The following is a 24,236-nucleotide window of genomic DNA, read 5'->3' on the forward strand; positions in this document are numbered from 1 at the left end:
CTTGTTCTTCCAAAAATAATGAGGTAGACAGTAAGGGCTGCCCCGGGCTGCATGTAGGGAGATGATCTCTCTGAACCGGCAAATCATTCCTGTTTTTTATGCTAAAAAGACAGGCTAATGACTATTCTTGATGTGTGTCAGTGCTTTTAGTTAACTAGCTTTAATTCACAGAAAGATCTAATGGGCTTGATTGTCAAGCTGAGTTGAGGCAGTCAGCGAGAGGCTTATGCTCGGGTGGGGGGAGTGTAATTGTTTTCGCTGGCGGGGATTCTCTCTGGAAGGGATGACTGCACAATCCAGATATGTAAACCAGGAGAAACTGGAAGGCAATATGCTGATACCTTGTCCGTTTCCTCTTGATCAACCTTGGATTTTTAAGATAGAATTCCTAAGCTCTGCCCAAACACTCAGCTCGGCAGTAATGGTTGCTTTACAAACCCATGTCTGCTCAATTAAGCATTTCAAGCATGTAAATCGTATGTGAAAAATGGAGATCTTGAGGAAATCATTAACTGTGACGGCGCACCATAAAACAAAGAGAGGGGAGAGTTAAAGACAACAGATGCTCAAAGGGGTTTGATTCTGCTTATTGGAGCATGACACTTATTTAGTGCAGCGGAGAATCTCAGTGCGTCCATGGGAGACAATGATTCTGTGTCTTGCCAATGCACTGCCATTCATCCGTCTCCAGAGGCATTTGCAATATTCATTTAATGTTTTTCTGCATTCATCCAAACCTCGCATTTCTTTGTTTGCTCCAGCCTGGTGTCATTTTTTCCGAATCAGGTTGCTTGTTTGCCTGCACAAGACAGCTTGTAATGTTTATCAGGCTGTAGCAGAGAACACTTCCACCTCTTATGTTTCATAAATAACAAAGCCGCTCAGCCCTGCGCCAGTAAAAGAGAAAGGTTGCTATGATAAAGAGAGCTGACTCTATTGGCCTGATAAAGATCAACTTAAGACCCACCAGGAAGCAGTCCAGTTTGCAAACACACGGTTTTTGGGGTTAGTGTTTGAGTCAGCGCCGGGGCAAGACTGGACATCTGTCTCCCAGTGATCTATAACGCCCACAATCCCTCCCACAGACTGTCGGCTTTGGCACTCAATCAGTACACCGGTTGCTGTAGTACACCCAGCCACCCACAACAGTGGCTTATCTCACTAGCATAACAAACACCAGCCTAACAAAGAGGATAGAAAGCAATAGGACACAAGGCAACAGAGGACCTTAAGAGCGCCGTGCCATCATAACTCCACTTCAAAATGGAGGCCTTTGTTCTGAGATTGTTGGAGAGGACATCATAGCAAGGTAGCAGCACATCTTTTCATCCTCAAACACACTCACTCCCACACAGTCAGTCTGCTGTCGGTGAAGGAGATCCTCTTCCTGATAGGGCTTCAGAGAAAGGTATTCCTCTGGGACAGTTGTTGAGGGATTTCTAAAATCCTGCCATGCACTGATTAAAGGAACACTTGTAGATAATCTTTTTTAAAAATAGGATTTTACTGTGGCCATGTTGAGGTGTGAGGGGCAAAAAAAGCTCGAGATTTAGATGTTTAAATGGTTATCACCTTGGTATGATCGGCAACTCGACTAAGATAAATATTTAATGACAGGGTGGCGGGAATATAGCTGTTACTGACTGCTGGTGAGAAATGGAGCTTCTATTTAGAGCCCATACTGTTCCATAAAGTCACGGCACTGGTAGACAGCCCAAGGTTATTAGAGTGGTATGAGAGTAGTGTGTGTTTGCGGTGTGTCTGTGGGTTGCCGAAGATATCTCACTCTTTTCTTGCTGCAGTGATATGTAAAGGAGGGAAATGCACTCAGTTTGTTATTGAGTATTCACTCATGAATCCTTGATGGATTACGGGTGTGTGTTTGTGTGTGAGGAGGAGCGCTAATGCACGACAGCGATACTATTCAGCGCCCTTCACTTGAACTGTTTCCACAAGCGAAACAGCTGTATGTTTTGCCCTTTACTACCTTAGTTTTGCTCTGTTTCATTTCGCATGCTCCCTGCCCTCTGGGTTCTTGTTTGATGTCATACATGTCATGCAAAATTGATTGCGAAGGCTTGCATCAATGCTTGCTCCGATGAAGTTATCACAGTGTAAAGACAGATTTCACTGCATTGATTCTCCAAACCTGACGCTTTCACACTCAAGTGAATAGAAGCTTTAAATTGATGTCAGCCTTGCTTTTAGATTTTTGGTTTGGATTATGAAGTGAAGCCTGCATTAGGTCTGGAGTTTTTTTTACCGCACAACTCATTTCAACACTGATCTTGGCTCCGCTTGATTCATCCTGTTTACTCATTACATGATAGCTATGGCGAAAGCAATTACTTTCAGCTTTCAAGTACCTTGCTTTTGGTCACACCGCGGCTCTTATTCATTTCACTGGAGCTCCCAAGGCCCCGTGGGCTTCTAATCAGTCCAGTGAGTGTCGTGCACTAACATCTTGCCTCTTTGTGTAGGAAATAGGTGGGTAAACACAGCAGAGTCCTTGAAGCACTTCCCATCCCTGCTATTGGATTACCAGCTGCCTTTCCGGGTCTCATCTGCACAGATGAGTGCCAAGATCAATGGAGCTCTTAGTGCAAAGCTAATTCGATCAGGACTGGCTTTGCTACTGCTGATCAGAGATTATTTTTTTTTTACGTGAAACAAAAACTTAATCAAGTCAAGCCCATGTCCAATAGCCCGTATTTTCAGCCGCTCCATCTCCCATAGACATCAATTAGGAGGCATTTCATATTCATTATTGAATTGTTGAGTTGGCCTGCTGAGAAGAGGTGTGGAGATGGAAGTAGTGAACTGCTGTGTAAAGTGATACGGCCAGTTTTGCTGAGAGTAGCAGGAATGCTGCCTTTTTCTCTCCAGCAGAGCAACTGGCATCATAAATAAGCTAAGAGCATGTTTTTAGAGGGATGAGGTGTCTCCTGCTTTGACTGAGAGCAGAAAGAAAAGGGTTGAAGGGCATATTGACCCTCTTGTTCTGGAAAGCGAAAAGCAGACTCTTCAGTGCCCCTTGTTCCCCATTAATTATTGTTTGATGCTAATAAAGGATGGGGGGGGGGGGCATGTTATGAAACATAATTATTCATTGCAGCATTTCCCCTCGACGAGCCTCCCCCCCCCCCCCCCTTGTGCTTAGCGAGGAAGCTGCCACTGCTGTCAGTTGAGTACAGCAGGCAAAGATGTCCCCTCAGCCTTTTAAGGAGGGGACAGGAGGGAGCAGGGTGAAGGGCGCCATTTGCCCGAGTGATATATGAGGAGAGACAGCAATATATGTAAGGAGCTGCTGAAAGAAAGATAGAAGGTCAAGGCACATTACACTCCAGCCATTTATTGGCTGAGCACATAGTCTGACCTGGACTGCAAATACAGTTGCTCAGCAGCAGCAGCAGCTTTTTTTTGTTTATATATGCATGTGTGTGCTTGTGAGTGTGCGTGTCAATGGCCTACACATTTTAGATTGACACGTGTGTATACACTTAGATGAATGCTGTACTGTAGTGAATATGCTCTCAGTGGGTTTTTATAAGCTTGCAGATGCAGTGGGAAGCTATTTTAACAAGGCTGTAGCTCCACAAAGCTGTCCTGCTAGATTCTTACTCAGCGACAGCAATGGCAGAAGCACTAGAGGCTGATTTCCTATGCATGAGCACAGCATATGGTGTGCTTAAACACAATGCAAGGATGGGATTAGTTAACAATTGTGTCTCATAACGTTCTGGTAATTGAGTGCAGTAGAAACGGTTACTCAAGCATTTTATATAGTTTTCTTCTCCTTTTATTGTGGTTAGTGTAAACAAAGCACATAGTACAGGTAGCGTTCTCTGCATTTTAAAAGTGTGTTATTGGCACAGACAGGCCTAAGTTGTATTTTCATTGTCATTAATGGCCCAGTGTTGAGAGGAGAAGCCGGTGAGACGGCTATGGTCAAAGCCTAACATTAACATTCCAAGAATATCTGAGGCTTATTCACAGCAACTCAGCCGCACAGCCAGCTGCGTTCACCTTCTGTTTAAAAAAAGACAACCGGCCTATAGTCTGTCGCCTGAGATATGTCGTGCCGGGCAGTATTTTTAATGTGCCATTGTTGTTGCACAGTGAAGGATGCAATGTGTAATCCAATATATTGCAGTTGCTAGGTGTTTGGAAAGATGAAAAATATGCAGCTTGTGTTTGCTTGAGGCATAGCACACTATCAGTCAGGGATCAAGTCTCCATTTCACACATGAACAGGCAGAGTTAATCTGTGGATCACTACAGTACACTGCGTAATATCCAGCCTCTATTCTCATATTTTCCCAAAAGCCCATTGTTCTACCCCCCTGCTGCTAATGTTTTTGGAAAATAGTTACCTTTTGTAGCTGCTGTGTAATTTTATCATAAGACCTAAGCATTCACCTGTGGTCCTGGTAGTAAACCATGCAGGTCTGACTCCTTCAGACTCTTTAAAATTAATTGTGAATTTGTAGCCTACCCGTGTGTGTGCGGCCTGTGTATTTGTGGCAGGGTGTACTAAAATGCCACTGCTGTAAGAGGCCCAGTCCCAGCCACTGCATGTTTTATGAGCTGTCCTCAGAGGATATGGGAGCTCTGAGCTCAGATCCCGCTTGTTCCAGCAGCGTTTTCATCACTCCTGGCCACTTCCCCCTAGCCGTTTTTTTCTCTCCTTTTTGATGAGGGAGAGTAAACGCATCCAGAATAAGGCAATATTTACAACACAGCACTGTCTGTGGCTGTAGCGTGGCTAGCTGCACGAAGACCTACAGAGTCATGATTCATATTATTCTCCCTGTGCGCACTGCAGAGGGTGCTTTCCCCTCTGCCTAGGATCACTGGCCTGCACCACTGAGATGGTGGATGACAAGGCTCAATGCTACACTGAATATTCCACTCCTCTAGTCACCTCCCCCGCCGACTGCTTTCTAAAGCCGTCCTTTTCCTTGAACAAACACATCTCCAACTGAAGAACGTTCACTGTCTATTTACAGTTCTTACACTCATGAGTTATAGCCGTGTTTAGAGAGGAATGCTGAAATTAGCACGGAGGGTAACAAACAAAAGGGGGGGTGTTATGCGTAGAACCCTTTGTTGCATTTATTTTCTAACAGCAGTTAATCGTGATGGCTGGTTGGGTTGGCGGTTGGTGGTTAGAGGAGAGGCGTTTGCATATGAAATAATAGCCTTTGCTAATTAGAGGTAATACCATCCTGTGGTATCTAGAGGTGGAGGTGTTTTTTGGCTGGGATCATTATAAGACGTTGAATGGATGGATTGTCCCCCCTCCTCCCTCGACCATCTGCTCGAGGATAGAGGAGGGTTTGCCACCACACAGCTAAATAATTTAGGCGGAAAAATGGTTTTGTGTACTGACCTAATGGCTTTGTTTTTGGGAACTGTTCTTGAAGACATCCTTCGGTGCCCCTGTCGGCCCGTGCTGTCAGTCTGAAACCTCAGAGCTGTCTTATCTGTCACTCTAATCTATTTATGTTAGTTTTTCCTCTGTGTTGGCACGTCACTCTGTGTGGCATAGCGATTAGAGTAGCTGGAGGATGTAGGGCAGCCATATGAATACATTTCCTCCTCACCCACGCTCATTTAGACTACCAGTTGGAGTTGAAGTGACGGATAGGATCGTTAAGCTGATAGTCAGATCTGGGAGGAAGAGTGGGGATGTTTGATTGCAGAATATCAGTGCAAGTGGTGCATGATTGAGTGCTCAAATATTAAAATCTCAAGAGTCCTTTCATTCTAACAGACGACAAAATCACAGTTTTTTTCTCTTCTAGTAAATCTTTTTTTCTACATACATCTGATTGAGAAAATGTCATGTAACTCACTGCCTCCTCCTCCTGCTACAGCTCTGCTCCATTTTATAGAGATAAATGTTTGAAGATACATATGATACAAATATTCTTTTAGTGCAAGTCAGGCTGGAATGTGTCCCCAGTGCCTATTTATGCCTCTCCTGACCCCAGCTTTACCTTTGGGTAAATTTCCATTACAACAGTATAATTCACCAAAAAAATTGAATTGTCAGTGCCTCTCCAGAGGTAAGAGATACTAAAATCCTTTCAAATCAGGCACTCTATTCACACTGCAAAAAAAGCAGCCCACAGATCTATAGGGAAAACTCAATTAAGAGCCACATTCACGATAGTGCTGTCGGCCGCCACATACCTCACATTCTCCTGCGTCTCTTATCAAATGACACATTGGGAGAGGTCCTTTACTGGCCTGCTCACGATTACATTTCTCAAGAGCGCCTCATTTAGAGGGAAGGTGAAGGGTGACAATGGTCAACCCTGGCATTTCCCTCAGGAGCTGTGTCTAAACATGATGCCTGGCGAGCAGTCAGAGCTGAAAGCTGAAATGGCCTTCAGCTTTGCTCCAGCCAGACGAACGTGGCAGACTGAGAGGGACGGTGACTTGAAGTAGCTGGTATTAGGCTGCGAAATGAAGTCCTGCTCACAGACCCTGCAGATAATGGACATCCTGGGTTGTGGAGCGGCCCCCTCAGGGCCATTTGGAGCCCTTGCAGAGAGCACACAAACAGGGAATAGAGGAGGATTTAGCCTTCCTTTAGAGATGGAGTAGAGGCTTAGACCCTGTGGAGCACACAGTCTGATCCTCGTGGTCGTGGCTGAAAGTACCTGCGGACTGTTGGACAGAGAATATGTTTGACTTAGTGGGTGTCTGTTTTGATTACAGAAAGAAGGTAAGCATTGCTATTGCTAGCCCAGGGAGATTTTTTTTAAATTGTCTTAAGTCTTAAGTCTTAAGTCAGACAGTGATAGTTTTATTGTTGCACACAGTGTTAATGTGCATGAGAATCTGTTCTTGCGCAGCAGTGCTTTGCCTTTTTACCAAGAGTCTCAAGGCAGGTTTAAATGTTGATGTTGGAAAGCCCCAAGCTATCTTTTCTCGAGCATGGCTTTTACCTACTAAACTAACCCCGGATGCCCGTCTAAAAATAGAGCCTTTGTGAACACAGCTTTAGCAGAGGGGGAGAAAAAAAAAGATGTGGTTACTCATCAGTGAATTGAAAAACAAGTGGAGCAGACAAGTGTCTTTGCCCTGCCAATGTGAACTAAAACAGAGCGGGCCTCCGAGAATAAAGCAAGCCATGATTGCACCAGGTAAGACAAAGCAGGCAGCGTGCAGAGACCACAGAGAATCCCTTATGAAGTGGCCTACCCCTTGCCTCCAGCTGAGCCTTTCATTGTGCTGTTGTTTCTAGGGGGCTTGGATGGCAGCTTAGATTAGATCGCACTGAGTAATGGATTGGAGCTGACGAAAACCTGCTGCAGCTCAACATCACCACAGCAAGGATCCGTGCACTGCTGAGGATCTGGCTGGTTTATTCGGATCAATTTGAGTTGCCCTCATTGTTAATAACCCTGTGTATATTCATGCTAACATTGTTCTCCTCTAATCTGTATTCATGCGAGTATTTCATTCAATCCCTTTGCAAAGCCGGCCCTAAATCCTTGCCAATCACATTTTGCTACTTCATAATTCTCCAATTGAATACGCCATGAATGACTTTTTCAGTCCTCTCCCAAAACTGAGTGGATCACTGTGCTGGTTATGTTGTTGTTAGATTCTATTTTGCATTTAAATGTAGTAGTTTCTCTATTATTTGTTCTTATAAAACACTGTGTGAATAAATGTCCAGCTCTTGCAAATTTATAATCCAAGATAATCAATTACTAAAATTTGGCGAGATAAAAAAAAACCCTACAGCTGTATAGGTACTCAAGCAAAGCGTGATAATTTGGATGTTTATCCTTAGACAGGTTTTGATTAAAGCTACAGAGATGAGCATGGATTTGGGTAAATGTGGGAGTGATTGGAATGAATAAAACATGGCTTTTTAAAAGGCTGTTCGGGAGAAAAAGAGAACGAGCGAGGGAAAAAAGCTGTGTTTAGTAACAGAAACCTGCTGTGTGGCCATTGTGGGGGATGATGTGTTAATCGAGCCACAAACTGTGTGGTTTTTCAGGCCAGAGGTCTCATTTAAACAGGCTCGGAAAAGAGAAATGTATTTGAGCCGGGCCCCGCTGGCTGCTAGCCCTTGACTCCATTGCAGTAATGTAAATGGTGGATTAGGTGACGTTAGCTGGGACCCCCTCAACCCGTCTCCAGCCACTACCCCCTCCTTCTCTTTTCCATTAAGACAGCTGGTATCTTTCAAAGGGTCCTGGCCCAGTGATTGATGTGTAATAGCTCCAAGCCTCACCTGCCCCCTCACAGTGTTATTCATCGGCCAGGCAGCCAGCGCTGCTTTCTACTAACCACTTTGTTTCCTGGGTTGTGGGTGGAGAGCTTTCCCCCTCGCTTTCTCTCTCTGTCTCACTTTCTCTTTTCTCTTCCCTGTCAGCCATCAATACATTATGACTTTTCATTGCCATAGTGGTACTACTTCACTTCACACTGACTCACTCCCTTTTATACTCACTCAGTTTGTTCAACTTGAAATTGCTCTTTTATCTGCATCAAACTGCAGCCACTGATGTGCCAGGAAAATAAACCATAGACGCTTGAACATGTTGTTAATTGACTAGTAAAAGCTCTAGAGCCTGAACAATTTAATCGACCGATGTCGGCCTATCACAGACATATCAGTATCTATCTGTATCTGCGGATATGTTTTCAGATATGAAAACCTCTTTTACAGAACATAAAATGTAGAAAATGTTGCTTGGGGTGATTTAGAAATTGCATCATGAGGCTGTTTTTTTATTTATTCTTTATTTAATTGGTCAGAAATTGACTGATGCTGAACATTCAGTACTATTCAGCTGTTATTGTAAGTTATTTGTTTAAGAAAACCGCCTCCTGAGCACCTTTGCATAGTCATATTGGCGCATATAGAAAAGGTCTATTTTCATTTAACTTCCAAAACTGCCGTCATATCAGTAATCTGCCCACTTAACAATTGTAAATTCGGTGTCTGTCTCAAAAATTGGTCGGGCCCTAAACAGTTTGAACAAAATTAAAAGGAAGGAATTTTTAAAATAAATACAATTATGTTAACGCTGGCAAGGTAATTGGAGACGCGTAGTTTGGAATGAGGCAGTTGTGTAAAGTGTATCCAGATGTAAACTAAACGCACATAGATTGTAAAGATACTTATAGAGGCTTATAGCGCCCATAACATCAAAGGAGAGCGGGCCAGCCCTCCATTTGCAACAGTTCAGGGTCCTCGTGCTCTCAGTGGAAGAGGCTTATGTTACTGATTAGAGGAGAAGAGAGGTGCTTAGCTCATACACAGATTCTGGCAGCTCCCAGGATTAGAGCTGTGCTATCAAATGGTACCTTCATCAATGTTTTCATGTTCCTCACACCTCGAAGACATGCTGCTGGATATGGACACAGGAGAGGTCACAGTATGTATTTTGGCACACCAGCTGAGGTGTGTATCCTAGTTGGTGCGTGTGTCCTTGCACGCACATGCGCGTTATAACTCTCCCGAGCCCTCGCGTCCTGTGTGTGCACTAATGTGTTCTTGTGTGTATATGCTGGCAGCCCAGTGGTCGCCGTGGTAACTCATCATTAGGTGATTAATGGGGCTGTGACGAGGCTGCGGTTTAATCAGGCCCGGTGTTTGTGTTGAAGCCGACGACAAGAGCAGCTGCCCTGTCAGTTGGTGTCTGCTCACGAGATGACAGCACCCGCTGCTGAAGAGCGCCGTTGTCAAACACGCTTCATTGTGTGTGTGTGTGTGTGTGTGTGCCAAAATCCTTTCTTCCACCTTCCTCCTTCCTTCTATTCTTCACCTCACATTCTTTCTAGCCCTCTCAATGAATGCACATTCACTCGCAGACATGCCGTATAATCTTCACTCGAAGCTGGGTCGCTTTACCTGGCCCTATCTCTACTCCTCCTCCTTTTTCACTCTCCCTCTCCCACCCTGCCATCACCACCATGGTAACGCGGGTGCTGATTGCCTGGTCTGATCCCTCTGGGGGCTGTAATAACTATTTCTAGTTAATTTGTTGCGGTGGGGGTGGAGGGGTAAACACTGGCAGTAAATGAGAAGCCTCCTTTGTAGGCGCAGTGTGTAGGGGCAGTGTGGTGCAGACAGCGTGCTGCTTCAGCTTTGCCCACTTCACTGTTTATGGAGGATTTCATTATGGCATGAGAAAGTAGTAGCTGGGTTCCTTTTTGAGTGAAGGACGAGAGCTGAAAATGGCAGTGGACTGGGCATGGTAAATGACTGGCTCTGCCTCTCTCCTCTCCCTTTCCTTACCCAGTGGATTGCTGTGTTCTTCCCTCCAGAGCTGTCACTTCACATTAACACAGTGGTGACTGTCAGCCAGGGCAGAGGGTTGGGGTGGGGTGCAGTCCAGTAAACCAGAGTGTATACACACACACACACGCACACACACACAGGCACACACACGCACACACACACAGGCACACACAGGCACACACACAGGCAAACACAGATGAGTAAAATTGAGCCTGGTGTCATCACAGATGGTCTGCAGAGAAGCTAGCCAGTTAACTCTGTCATTGAGTTTTATGCTGTGTATCTCCCGTGGCATTGCAAACGACAAGCAGAGTCTTGTGCCGAAAAGCCCCTCGACACATTATCTCTGAGGAATTCTATTGGCTGCTGGCCTCATCCTCAATGCAGCACCACCTCTTCATGCTTATTCAGTTACGACTTCCCTCAAGCTTATTGTGTTACAAATACTGTGCATGCAGCACTTGTTATTCTACTTTTCTCACTTTCTGTTTTTCCATTCTTTTACCCTTTAATAACTCTGTTTTACTGCCTCTCTGAAAGAATGGAAATATGTCTGAGCAGAAAGCTACGAGGTTCTGTTCTTTGATAAAGCTACTCAGTGCTCTCCAGAGTATACATGGTTGTGCAGGGAGTGCCAACAATTACTGTGATGTTGAGAAGAGTCAGCACAGCTGCCTGATCTCTAGGAACTATTCTTGTATTTCTCACCCACAAAAGATCTCCTCCAGCACAAAACAGCCATTTTTACTTTGAAAAATGTAGCTTCTTTACTGTAAGGATAATTGTTGTTGGCATATAGTTATGCTAATTATTATTTTTTCTTTTGTCCACAGCTTTTCTGAAACACTGGGGTTGTTGGTGTGGCCAAATTTTCCCTGGATTTGACTGGTAAATTCAGAAGACTGAAGCCCAGGCTCACAGTCTACCTTTCACGGAGGCCCAGCCGTGAGAGGACTGAGGAAGGCACGTGGCGTATCATGACGGCCGACAAAGAGAAGGAGAGGGAGAAAGAGCGGGACAGGGACAGAGATAGGGACCGAGACAAGAGAGAGGCCGGGAAATCCCGCCGGCAGGACGGGGACCGGGGCGACCGTGAGAGCGAGAGCTCCAGGCCCCGACGCAGCTGTACGCTGGAGGGCGGGGCCAAGAACTATGCAGAAAGCGAACACAGTGAAGATGAGGACAACGACAATGGCAGCACAGGTGGAGGAAGTGGCACGGCCGAGGAGGCCGGCAAGAAGGGCAAGAAGAAGATGCCTAAGAAGAAGTCACGCTATGAGCGCACAGAGAACGGAGAAATCACGTCCTTCATCACAGAAGACGATGTTGTTTACAGACCTGGAGGTAAGTCCTATTCATGGCTAATCTAATTGTGTCAGCAGGGTGACCAACTGCAGTCAACATGTTTATCTTCATTAAACAATCGACCCATTGCTAAGTTCCGCCCTTGAAAGCAGACTGACCAATCATAGCATCGCATCAGGTCCGAACAGGGTCCAAAAACCGTGCTGCTCTTTAATGCAATCAGGCTGATTTGTGAATTCTGAGCTAGTCATATTGTCACAAACCAATTCCAATTCCAAACATTTTTGTCCCCATTTGTACTTAATACAACAAAATATGTAAACATAAGGCTCAGGTTTAAAAACCCTAGAATTACCTCTTTTCATTGTTTTTTTGTCTTGGTCACTGCGTGATGAGATATGAAGCTTTTTTAAAGGATTTAAGACACATTTTTAAATAATCAATGACTCATTTCTTGGATCTTAAAGAAACAGCCATTTCTATTGCTGTAAGCTGCTCAGGGAATGCAGATTCTCCAGAGAAGCGACTCTCTCGCAGCAGAAGTACTCCTTCAGGCTAGAGGCCAATGCATCATACAATCAATTCCAAGTTGACCCACTCTGTGCTTTGTCTTGGCCTAAGTCAATAAAGCAAAGTGGTGCTTCACTAGATGATGTGATAGTGACGACAGCCATGATAATGATTTCATCCCAACACCATCTGACTCACTGAAAGTATGTTATCTCCGCTGGGGCCAAAAGGTACTCTAGTTTCCTGGAGAGACGTTTGAGCCGCGGTACAGTGTCTTTATTACGTCTGATGCATGAGGCTAAAAAGAGAATCAACCTTTTCCGCAGCTGTAAACATGGCCTCTCTTTCACCTACTGTTTAGAAATTGGTTGTATTAGAGGAGTGAATGTCAACACTGACTGTCGGAGAGAAGCCAGGGTAGCTAGGTGCGTGCGTGTGTGCGTGCGTGGGGTCTCACTCTGCTTTCCGCATTGCAACTAAATCATAGTCGCTGTGTCTTTTCGTTTATCTAGCAGCTAGCAAAAGGTCAAGTAGTGTGCTGGGGGGTTGGCCCACATTGCCTGGGTACTTAATAGTAAGATGTAGGGAATTACAGCCAGTGTGTTAGGTTATTTTCTTCTCCAACTACCTACTCATACACACATCCACACAACACTCAGCTCTCCTCTTTTCTGCTACTAAAGAGATGACTTCAAGTAGGTGCAGGGAAACAGCTAGACCTCCCCACCCTACACTTTCCGTCTAGCTGCGTAATCTTGTTGGCTCAATTATCTCTGCACTGGTATCAGTGGAGGTCGTCAAGCAAGCAGTCACACTGAACCCAAATCTTGTTTTTGCTCACTATTTCTGTCTTTCTGACTCTCAACAACGCACTCCATTGAAGCATTTTTTGCGCCGCATTTCATGTTTAATAGAGAGAGCACCGGTGCTTTGTCTCATAGTTAACCATGCAGAGAAGGGGGGTGGAGGGGGAGAGAGGCGGGATGAAAAAAACGGAAGCAGTCAGTCACATCAATGAAACATTCAAAAGGCATATAAACAAAGTCGACCGTCTCAGTGGATTAGTCCTGCCGAATATTTATATTTCCACATCTGAGCGCACAGCGCAGCCAGTGTCTGGTTGATGGGGAATATTTATGTTTCCTGTCTTCTCCTTCAATTAGGTTGACAGGTCTAAAGCGGCTTGAGTGTCGCAACCTGCTCCCAAAACAAAGACTGGAGCTGTTAAATTGGTTTAGATTAGGGATGAGCCAGAATATAGTAGTGGGTGGCCCCAGCTCCTGTACACTAGTTTGTAATTTACCTCCTTTTGTCAACGTAGAAGATCCTCCTCCTCAGCAACTGACCTCCTGCTGTCTCCTCTGCTCATTGTTCAAGTGATAACCCCTGTGTGTGTGTGTGTGTGTGTGTGTGTGTGTGTGTGTGTGTGTGTGTGTGTGTGTGTGTGTGTGTGTGTGTGTGTGTGTGTGTGTGTGTGTGTGTGTGTGTGTGTGTGTGTGTGTGTGTGTGTGTGCGTGCGCGTGTGTGTGTGCGTGCGCGTGTGTGTGTGCGTGCGCGTGTGTGCGTGCGCGTGTGTGCGTGCGTGCGTGCGTGCGTGCGTGTGTGTGTGCACTGTGCGTATTTTACTCCTGCTTGGTCATTGGTAGCAGCCTTCTTGCAATCAGATTTGATGTGTGCAGCTTAGGCAGGCACAAAGCCTGCAATGGATTATGCTTTACTAAATGTTAAATCCCTTTATAGCCGTCTAGTGACACACAATATGTAAAACTAACCACCCCTGGAGAGGGATTTGCACCGCCCCAGACATGGGGAGAGGGAAGACGTCGGTGATGGAAAGCAGTGCAGAATCGGAAAGAAATTGTGAACCAAAATACTGTTTTGATTGCTTTTGTCACGGGGAGCTTTAGAAACATTCAGGCCCATGTCATCACATAAGAAATAACAGGTAAGCTAGTATTGAAACCGTCTACACACTCCCAATCTGCAGCCACCTTCCAATCTCTCTGCTCAGCCTTTATATCCCTTGAAGATGGGTTCAGGCGGCTTAGTGCGCATCGATTGGATGGGGAAGGAGAAGTGCAATCGGCCAGTAGGTGGGCCTGCAGCTAACTGTAGCTCTGCTGCTGTTTAAAAAGGACGGAGGAGTGTGTCAGTGGTGGTGGCCAAGGGGACTCTGTCCCGGGCCATTGGTATGGTCGGCTGCTGGGGTGAACAGCCTGATGCAGTGCAAACAGACATGCCTAATCGATCTGTGCCCTGTGGCTGAGCTCTCCCCACTTCCCCAGGCCCGGCCAGACACCTCCAGAGCCTGTTCTCTACACTCGTCCACCCCCCCACCCCAGATTATAGATCCTCTCTCTGGAGATTATACACACTGCCATGGGGGGATCAATAGGAGACACCCTAGAAGCACAGAGACACACAAAAAACGTGTCAGTACACACACATACACAGTACACTGATAACCAGTATTTCTGCACACTCACAAGTGTACTGTGACACATATACATACACACACTAACACTCATACAAGGCATGCTTTTAACAGTCATAGACACGGTTCCTATCTCTGACAAGCACACTCCTCTAACACACAGGCTCAGTCAAATACACATACACTTACACAGTACTATCCACATTGCTCATCCCTTCTCTCCACTGCAGCAGGACTCTGCTTGGCGCTGCAGGCGGCTGGCTGCCATAGCATGTCTCCTTCCTTCCTAACTGACTGGCTGGCTGCTCTGTTTAAAATGGAGAGAGCTAATGGAAACCACCTGCCCCCCTCCACTCCTTCTGCCCTTCTACCTCGCTGTATGTCACACAACATGGCTGCCACAGCCTGCACATTGAGTTTAAAGACAATTAAGACGAGCTTTGATTAGATTCAGTAATTTCTTCCTAAAAAGTGATAGGTTTGTGTAATGAGTGCAGTGTATGATAATACAGAGAGATTGTAGGAAGTCTGAGAAAAACACCTTGTGTGTATGAGTGTTGGGGGAGTTGTTGATGTGGACAGCTGGCGCTTCTTGTCGCAGCCACCATAGAGCCCTGGGGAGAGTGTGTGTCATGTGCACACACAGTAAGCTGTGCAGCAGGAGTATGTCTGACACACACATGTAGAGCTGGATAACCAGGCCTCCCTCCCTCCTCCTTTCTTCAAACTCAGGAGGACCAACTGTTGGCAGTCACACAAACCTGCCATGTTCTTTTTGTTTGCTACAGCTTCAGTTTTTCTTTCTTTCATACATGTCGGCTGTAATTTTATTCATGTAGTATTTAATGTATATCATCATTACTGCTAATGATGCACAATGTCCGTATCGGCGCAAATCCTGACATTTATTAACCATGTCAGATATTGACCAGATGCAGCAGATTCACATTAGAAAGCACTTTCTAAGTCTCTTCAGTTTTATATATATATATATATATATATATATAATCAGTTATAAACTGATATTTAAATATCAGTATAACTAATAACTAATAGTAACTAACAGTAACTAATATAGAAAATGTATAATTTAGTTTATTAAAAAAATGGAAATCGGCATTATAATGTAATGCAATGTAAAGTGCCTACCTACCTATAATCTATCTAAATTTGCACTGCCAGTTGTCTTTGTGCTTAAGTGCCTCTTTTCAGATAGATATTGATTCTGAGTAAATTATGCTTTATAGCAACACAACACATATGAATTATGTTTTCAGTCCGGACTCTCTGGAGAAGCCTGTATAATGTGGTTCAGTATGTGTTAGATCTGTTATTCTAGAGCCAAGACACCGTAGGCTAGAGCTCGATTAGCATAGCATATCCCCTGCGCTACAAAGGCTAGCTGTCGATCAGTTTGCTTTTTCCAGTCAGGCTAACATGAGGGACAAGCCCTTGGAGTCATCTTATATTGAAACATAGCAGTGTGAATCTGTAGCCTGTCGCTAACTGAACAGATCTATTTTTAAAAAGCCCTCTCTGCTCTCCCATCTCTCCCCACGCTAGAGACTCTGGGAAAAGGGCTTTTTAGTGAAATCCAACCACCTGCCGACTGCTAAATGAGAAAGCGTGGGCTAGCCGAGAGGGAAAGGAGAGGAGGAGGGTGTAGGGAGGGGTGGGGGATGTTGTCAAAGAGCCTCTGTTCTCCCCTAGGAGCTCAGTCAGCTGTAGGCCTGCCCTATTGTAGAGAGCTGATGGTATCGCTTGCCAGGTATTTCCCACTGCTTTTCCAGTGAGAAGAAGAGAGAGTTGTTGGGCTTGTTGGTGAGGAGAGAGGAAGGAAAGTTGGGGAAGAATCAAAGTGTCCTCCTTTGCGCCTCCAGGCCTCGCCTGCCTGTTACGCCACCCCACTGGGACCAGCCCAGCAGGAAGTGGCACAAGGCAGCCTTGGTCATCAGCTGGTCTCCGTTGCAGAGGCGCTGTGGTCTGTGCTGGATCAGTAATAACACCAGTCTCTCTTTTCTCTCAAGCTCTCTGTCTCTCTTGGCCCTCTTGTCCCCTCACACCCCTGTGGTTCCATTATTGCATTCCTTGTGCTATTTAATTTTAGGATCAGTACACTCAAGGGGGGAAGCTTTACTAAAGCCATGCTCTGCTCTGCTCTGGTGTGTGTGTGTGTGTGTGTGTGTGTGTGTGTGTGTGTTCTCTCAGAGCACCCCTTTTAACAATGCAGGTGCAAGCAAGGCTCAAACAAATGCTCTTCTTGATTTAATAAGCCTGCCTTGTATCCTAAAATATGCTCATATTCTTGTTGTGTTTAGCTGATCTCATTCCACAGCACCAACCACCCCCCCTCCCATCACTGTTTACAAAACATTGGCATATAGGACTGTGTTCACAATGTGACTTTTCCATTGTTGGCGGCTCGTAAAAGAAAGCCAAGCTTGATATTATCTAAGCACTCCCCCCTCCCCTCTGCTGAAACGCTGCAGCAAATTAAACAGCATCTTATTTGCTTGATACAGAGAGAGAGTAGGACACGGCTCTTTCACTTAGGCTAGGTGTGTTTTAGATTAGACATGCTTGGCAGCCATAAGAGAATGGCTGGCTGAACAATGAGCTACAGCTGAGAAAATTGCTGTGTATATGTGTGTGTGTGTCACGAGGTTATAACAATGAATATTCCGTCGCTTGAGCTCAGCAGTGACAATGTAATTGGAGAAACAGTGACCGGCAGGATCAGGTTTCAGTGAAGTGCTAGGGTCTGAGAAGCTGCACTCGGTAGCTTCATGATTATCTCCCAGTGTCAAAATATTGAACTTTCTCTTGCTCTGTATCTGTCTGGGTGGCGTGGCGGTCGGCAGTGCAATGTTGGGTAGAGGCGAGTAGAAGAAGTTAAACTTAAAGGCCGAGGAGGGAGTCAGAGCTTTCTACTACAAAGGCCCTGCTGTGGTTCTCCCTCCTACAGCGAAGGCTACATCCATCCAGCAAGCACACACTTCATCCCTAAAAAAGCTGCCCATCCCCCCACATAGACCCCCGCCACGGCTAAAACTCTCGTCCCTCCCCTTTCCACTTCTCCACTTGAGCGAGGAGACCCACTTCCAAATGCACAAAATGGCAGGAATGTTTAACAAGCCAGGCAGACCCCGGAGGAACCGAGTGGCCGGCTTCGACAGCCCCCCCTCTGCCCCTCCAACCTCCCTGAGCGCCGTTGCCTCCTTTTTCGTTCAAACGGCAGAGTCCGAAGCATTAACTGGGTTTTAACTTTCACATTCATTGAGAATCCTGCTATAGTCGCTCTCAGAGAAATGCCCTTGAGGTAGTCGACTTTTAGTGCCCAGGATGAATTCAAAATGTGCTTTTGACGTTCGAAGAATAGACTCGCTTGCTGTCTGTGAATGATTAAACTAGATCCCTGTCTCTTTTTTTTCCCACCACCTATCTTTTTCGCTCTCGCTGTCTGTTCTTTATGCCTGTTGATGTGCTCTGGGGTGTAGACACGGAGATCTGGCCCCTCTAAATGAATGTGCCGACGAGGTGAAGGGACACTAAACCCTAATTCCCCCGATTTGACTCCTCCGAAACATGTCATCTCATTCAGATTAGTCTCTTTTGTTCTCGGCCCTCCCCCCACACTCCCTCCCTCTGGCTCCCTCCTCCACCCGCTTCTCTCCGTCTCTCAACACACACACACATACTGTGTTGCTCACAGATCACACAATAGCACTGATGGATATTTTCATTCATGTTATCTTGTAAATGACTTCCAGGGATGGTGTAGAGGAGGGAGAAAAGGAGGGACAGGGGAAAAGCGAGAAGAGGGCAGCAGTGAGAGAGATATAATGCGTCACTCAGAGCCAGCGAGGGCGATAAACCCCCCCCCCCCTCTTAGAACAGCTCATTCAGCCCAGAGCAGATAACAAGCCCACCCTGGGGTTACACACACACACACACACACACACACACACACACACACACACACACACACACACACACACACACACACACACACACACACACACACACACACACACACACACACACACACACACAGAGCCTCTCAAAAAAACAAAGCCCATGATGTCACGGACACACTCGTACACACCAACCCCTCTACAAATGGTATCTTGGGTGTCAGAGCCATTTAATATCTTCGCCACCCCTCTTTTCCTCTGCAAGCGGTAAGATAAACCACAGCCAGATCGATAACTCTGTTGACACAAACAAATAAATAACACACGATGCTACTGTCAGTCACGGAAAAAAGGTAGCCGCTCATCTTTTGTTAGGGAAAATGTGGCTTTAGCATAGAACAGCTCAGCATGTGCTGCGGTGAAAATGAGCCCAAGCAGTTTGTACAGGGTTGGAAGTAAGTCTTGAAACTTGTAAAAGTTATGTTTGTAAGGTTAGGAATATCTTCAATTCAGATATAGTCCTTGCGGAAAAAGGCTTGATTTTCATTATAATGTGGTGTTTCATCATGACAATCACTTATATAAACAAAGAAATCCTTTAATATTTGGAATGAAACAATCCCGTTGCCATATTTGTTTCCTCCTGATAAATTGCTCACAACCTGTCAGGCACCAGCCGCTCCATTAGTTCAATCATAATAACATGTTAATCATGTTGTGTCCACTTTTTTATAACATAATGCCAGAGAAGGTCCCTCTGTGTGTTGACCGCAAAGCCTGTGGGGCGTTACCTATGGCGCCTTTTTTTCTTTTATAAATCAAAGCTGAAAGAGCTGTGTCCTTCTTCGTGTGTGTGTGTGTGTGTGTGTGTGTGTGTGTGTGTGTGTGTGTGTGTGTGTGTGTGTGTGTGTGTGTGTGTGTGTGTGTGTGTGTGTGTGTGTGTGTGTGTGTGTGTGTGTGTGTGTGTGTGTGTGTGTGTGTGTGTGTGTGTGTGTGTGTGTGTGTGTGTGTGTGTGTGTGTGTGTGTGTGTGTGTGTGTGTTAGTTAATGTAAGCAAGAGTGCTCCGCTCCATTGCACATAACAGCAGGCAGAACCAGCCTTGGGAGCAGTCAAAGTGCTTGTTGCATTGCTTCCATCTGAATAGAAGGTCAATTTTCAGTGTGTGATGTGTTTTTTCGATCAATTAAGTGTCACTGGCTTTTGATTGCTTTGCCCGTTGAGCAAGCAAGGACTGTCTTTTACAGGTTATTATTTAAATCCAAATAAATCAATTCTTTTTTTTCCTCTGTTTGATCACACTCCTGGTTTTGTGTTTCAGCTAAAAGCAAAAGGTGACTATTATGCTAATTTGCCTTTTGTGGATTCAAATCTCTTTTCCCTATAATAATTCTAACCCTTGGCTGTTTCTGGAAAGTACTGTGCCAGGCTTTGCAGTAACCATTAGCCGTGTCCCCCTCCTCCCTCCCTCCCTCCCTGCCTCCCTCCTCCTTTTCTTCTCCACAGAAGTGGCTGTGTGTTTTTGTCCTCTGCAGCGTGAATGTTTTTGTTAAGGAGATGAGGGTTCACGACCTGGCCATACCACTAGTCACATTCAATTTAACAGCACAGTCTGCGAGGGCCACCTCCTCGTACACAATATGAGGGGGCTGCTTTTAACACGTGTGAAGGTTATGTAATTTGGCAACAATTTAAAACGTGAGACAGAAGGTGAATTTCTTTCTTTTTGTTTGACAGCTAAGCTAACCCAAAGTTAACTGGACACATGTAGGTGCACTGACAGAAGTTGTCATTTTGTAGGAATGTGTTACAGTGATGACTGGGGGGTGGAATGGGGTTAAAGCCAGTATTACTCACTGGTGTATAAATGGAGTGGAACAATAACATAATTCCCCTTGGGCGTAATGTTTGCTTTGGAAAGGCAACCTTGTAGCGCTCCAAAAGTCCTTAATCCTATTACTCGCATTCCAATTGAATTTGACTCAAGGAGAAAAATGTCTTTTCAGCAGAGGTAACAGCACCCAAAATAATATATTACTGAGTCTGGCTGCATAAAAACATGAAAGCTTTGGGAAGTGTGAACATCTTCTTTTAAAACTCACTTATTTTCTCCTTGCTCTCGCTTGCAGATTGTGTGTACATTGAGAGTCGGCGGCCCAACACTCCTTACTTCATTTGTAGCATTCAGGATTTCAAGCTGGTGAGTACATTTTCACTTCCTGTCTGTCCTGTTTTATGTCCTTGCGTCCTCGAACTGGCCTGCGGTTCACCACTAATCCGCCCCTCCTGTGTCGCAAGCTGGAAAACAAACTACTGTTGTTCGGCGTGAGAAGAAATGCCAGAAGATGTCATTGTGTGCACCCTAATATATAGATATAGATATAGGTGCAGAGTTGCACATTTTATTACCACTGTGGTAGGCTGAAGAGGGCTAAATACAAACCATAGTGAAATACAGTTTATTATCAGTTTGTATGCTGAGGTTTGTCTTTTAGGGTCATGTGGAAAATAAAAATCTCTCCGAGAATCAGGCTCGAATATTAACCACCTTTGCGATCCACTGGCAGTGTAATAATGCTTGTAATGGGAATAAAGATGTTTGTCGATGCACTTAATTGATTTAATGAAGGAGACCGTCACCAGTTTTCAATTGATTTTTTTACAACCTAATGCGGCCAAATTGCCTCTTTTGCTGAATAAAGAAAGAAATTAGTTTTTAATTTGCTACTGAGAATGGCTGATTCATCAGGCTGAGTCGGTTTAGTGAAGTGGCGATTGTTTTCGCTGCAACAGGACACCTAAAATGTATCACACACACACACACACACACACACACACAGACAAATTGATTTTCCCACAGTGCATTCTCTCTGTTTGCTCAAGGGGAAGTTGTATTTGAGTTCAGCTGATAGATGTGTCTTTGTTCATGCTGATGAAAAAGGATGTAACCTCATGGTTTAAGGAGGTGTGGTTAGACAGTTTGCTACACTCTAGTCGACTTTAATGACGCTGCACAGCTATTGACAAGCCATTCAGAGTATCTTTAGAGAAAAACAATCATCTTAATGTGCTGCATTATCAAACTGGGTGTTTTAACGCGTCGAGTAATGAATGACTCCATGTGGGATTTTTATTTCCCAGAGGTCATGGCAACCAAACAAGTGTTTCTTTTGGCTCTGGAAGTTTGCTGGTCAAAGTGCAAAATCAGTTGTTTTTAATTGGTCCTTTGTACGGTTTCCAACTGCCATGAATGGAAAAGCAGAACACATTTTGTTGCCATTTAATGTGCAAATACTACTGGATATGTAATTGATGGGTCTGTATTGCCAAATGAAAGCAGCATCTCACCCTGCTGGAGCGAGCATTGCCTGTCTTTTAACAGATTGGTTGTCTAAGCAGAGTGCAGAGGACTCAGTGAGGGGCGGCCAGGCCCCAGGGGGCCAAAGTAATGGCTGCCAACAGCCAGGGTGATGATGGGAGGTCAGCTGTGAGGCCACACACACACAACTATTAGAAAAGGTGGACTGGTGTGTGTATGCATACATATATGTGTGTGAGTATGCATTTGGTGTAGGTGTGTGGGCACTTTCATGTGTGAATACTTTTGTGTGTGAAGGGCAGTTGTTGTGTGTAGAAGGGTTTTTTAAGGTGAGCTGGAGGCCTCGCAGAGGGGAGGACAGCCAGGCCCCACAGCAGCAGGGCTTTAATCGGATTGTTGCTAGAGAGTGCTGAGGACGGCAGGAACCCCTCTGCGTGCATGCACATGCGCATACACATATGCACACAAAAACCCACGCACCTGCACCTTGATTAAGAGCGCCAGAAGAGGTCTGGGGCAGACAGAGGTAATTGTCCAGGGAAGGAGAGAATACTGGCTCCATTAGCTGACCCCTCTCTCTCTTTTCTCTCTCTGAGTCTCTCTCTCTCTGTTACTACCCCACCACCCCACCCCCACCCCTCCAATCCATCTGTAATTAATGAACAGCCATCTGCATGCCTGTATGTGTTTGAGCAGACTGTACCCTTGTCCTCCTATGTTAAAACAACAAGCCCCGCTGGCTCTCTTAACAAGTACAGCGTTTTTTCAATGAGATCACTTTGTTGCCGGGCTACAAATCACAAATGATTGGCATTATGCTTGCTACATTGGAAACTCATAACCTCTCTTTACTACACTAGACTGATTTTGGTTGTAATTGCACATCTAGCCGGCCAACCTAAAATCCACCCTGTCACCCTGCTCTCCAAACTGGGGCACAGACTTGTGCCTTTGGGAGAAAATGAATCCACTCATTCTACTCTTTTGTGAGACATAATGGTCAGTGTAATCTCATTTCCTCCTCTTGCCACAATATATTGAAAAGGAGAGACAACAGGCAATTTGAGATCCATGTAAGTGAACCGCGCATTAGACATCAACTCATTCTCTTTATTTCCTATCCTCTCATCCCTCCCTGCCTCTGTCTCCGACCCCCGCTTCTTTTTCTTGACGCACGAATTATCGATCACCCCCCCCTCTGTGTGGGGGAACAGAGCTTTGGAGGCTCAGCAGAGGGGGAGGAAATTTCATTGGTCCTGAACCAAACAACCTCATCAATATTGCCTGTCTCGCACCCTTCTCCTTTTTCCAGTCTCTCTCTCCTCCTTCAGTCTTTAGGCTGTAACAGTCTCACTCGTGTACTTTATCTAATGACCTGTGAATCCAATTAGTGCTGTGTAGAAATCCTGAATGCAGCCATCAATCTCTCCTGCGTGGGGAAGAACAAGGATTGAAGTCCGCCTCTCTGTGTCTCTATATCTTTCTTTCTCTCGTTGTGATTCTGAGAATAGTCTTTCTGGATGAAGGTGTGCTTCCTTGTTGCTTCTCTCACATACAGTCCAGTCATTCAGCAATAACGCATGCAAAAAAAAAATCCATTCTGCAGCATTATTGGGGTCATTTCGAACATTTTCACATCAATTTCCCTCGTTTGTTTACACAACAGTGGCAGCTGTGGTGCCCACTGTAACCTATGTGACATATTGATCCAGCCGTATAGATTTCAGCCTCCTGCCTTCGTCTTAAAATGTCTGCCCAGATACAGAGGTGACCAGTAGGAGGCCATTTTAACTGTTAGAGGTATTAAACAAAAGCAGGAGGGGAAAAAAGATATTGACATACAACTAGTCAATTATTAATTGTCTTCCAAGCTCATGTTAGGATAACTGGAAAACAGTCAAATTGAATAACAATAATAAAAATGGTTCACGAAATGTACAAGATGAAATTAAAACAAATCTCGGCAATAAACAAATGGCACTATGGTAGAAATACATGATAGAACAAGTTAACATAAAATGTGTATTTAAGTGAAATAGCAGGAAATCGCTTACCCTTTATTGGCCTCTTGTTGCCATCAGTGGAATGGGGACAGCAAATAGCAAACCCTCAAAATAAATACATTTTTAATATTTGTTACATTGCTAAGATTTAAATGTTTCTGTTACAATCAGAAGTGGAACCAGACAGCGCAGCATGACATGTGCACTGGTGCGTTTACTCGCACACAAGCATATATTTTAGAGACAACAGCAAAGCAAATGAGCTGTTTGACTGTGGGGGCGAAAAGTTTGACTCACTTCAACATCACAAATTAATGTGCAAATGAATTAGAGTGGCAAACAAGCAGATAAACCTGAAACATAAACATAAAGGCAATTTGTGAAGTGTTGAGGTCTGATTAAGGAAGATGTTTTTTTTTTATAAATCTGTCTCTTTATTCCCGCTGATGCGATCAATTAGGTCACTTTGGGGCCAAG

The 24,236-nt window shown here is 45.0% G+C and overlaps 1 protein-coding gene across 3 annotated transcripts in view; it reads left to right on the plus strand.

Annotated features, from left to right (window-relative positions):
- Positions 1 to 24,236, plus strand: part of rerea (arginine-glutamic acid dipeptide (RE) repeats a) — a 140,230-nt gene that overhangs the window by 45,475 nt on the left and 70,519 nt on the right. For all 3 annotated transcript variants that reach the window (XM_059332409.1, XM_059332410.1, XM_059332408.1), the window contains 2 exons: positions 11,110 to 11,620; positions 20,567 to 20,637. In XM_059332409.1, coding sequence (XP_059188392.1) covers positions 11,254 to 11,620; positions 20,567 to 20,637 — 438 coding nt within the window. In that variant the 5' untranslated portion in view covers positions 11,110 to 11,253. The remainder of the gene's footprint in view (positions 1 to 11,109; positions 11,621 to 20,566; positions 20,638 to 24,236) is intronic.

Source organism: Centropristis striata, chromosome 5 (assembly GCF_030273125.1).
Source record: "Centropristis striata isolate RG_2023a ecotype Rhode Island chromosome 5, C.striata_1.0, whole genome shotgun sequence".
Lineage (NCBI taxonomy): Eukaryota > Metazoa > Chordata > Actinopteri > Perciformes > Serranidae > Centropristis > Centropristis striata.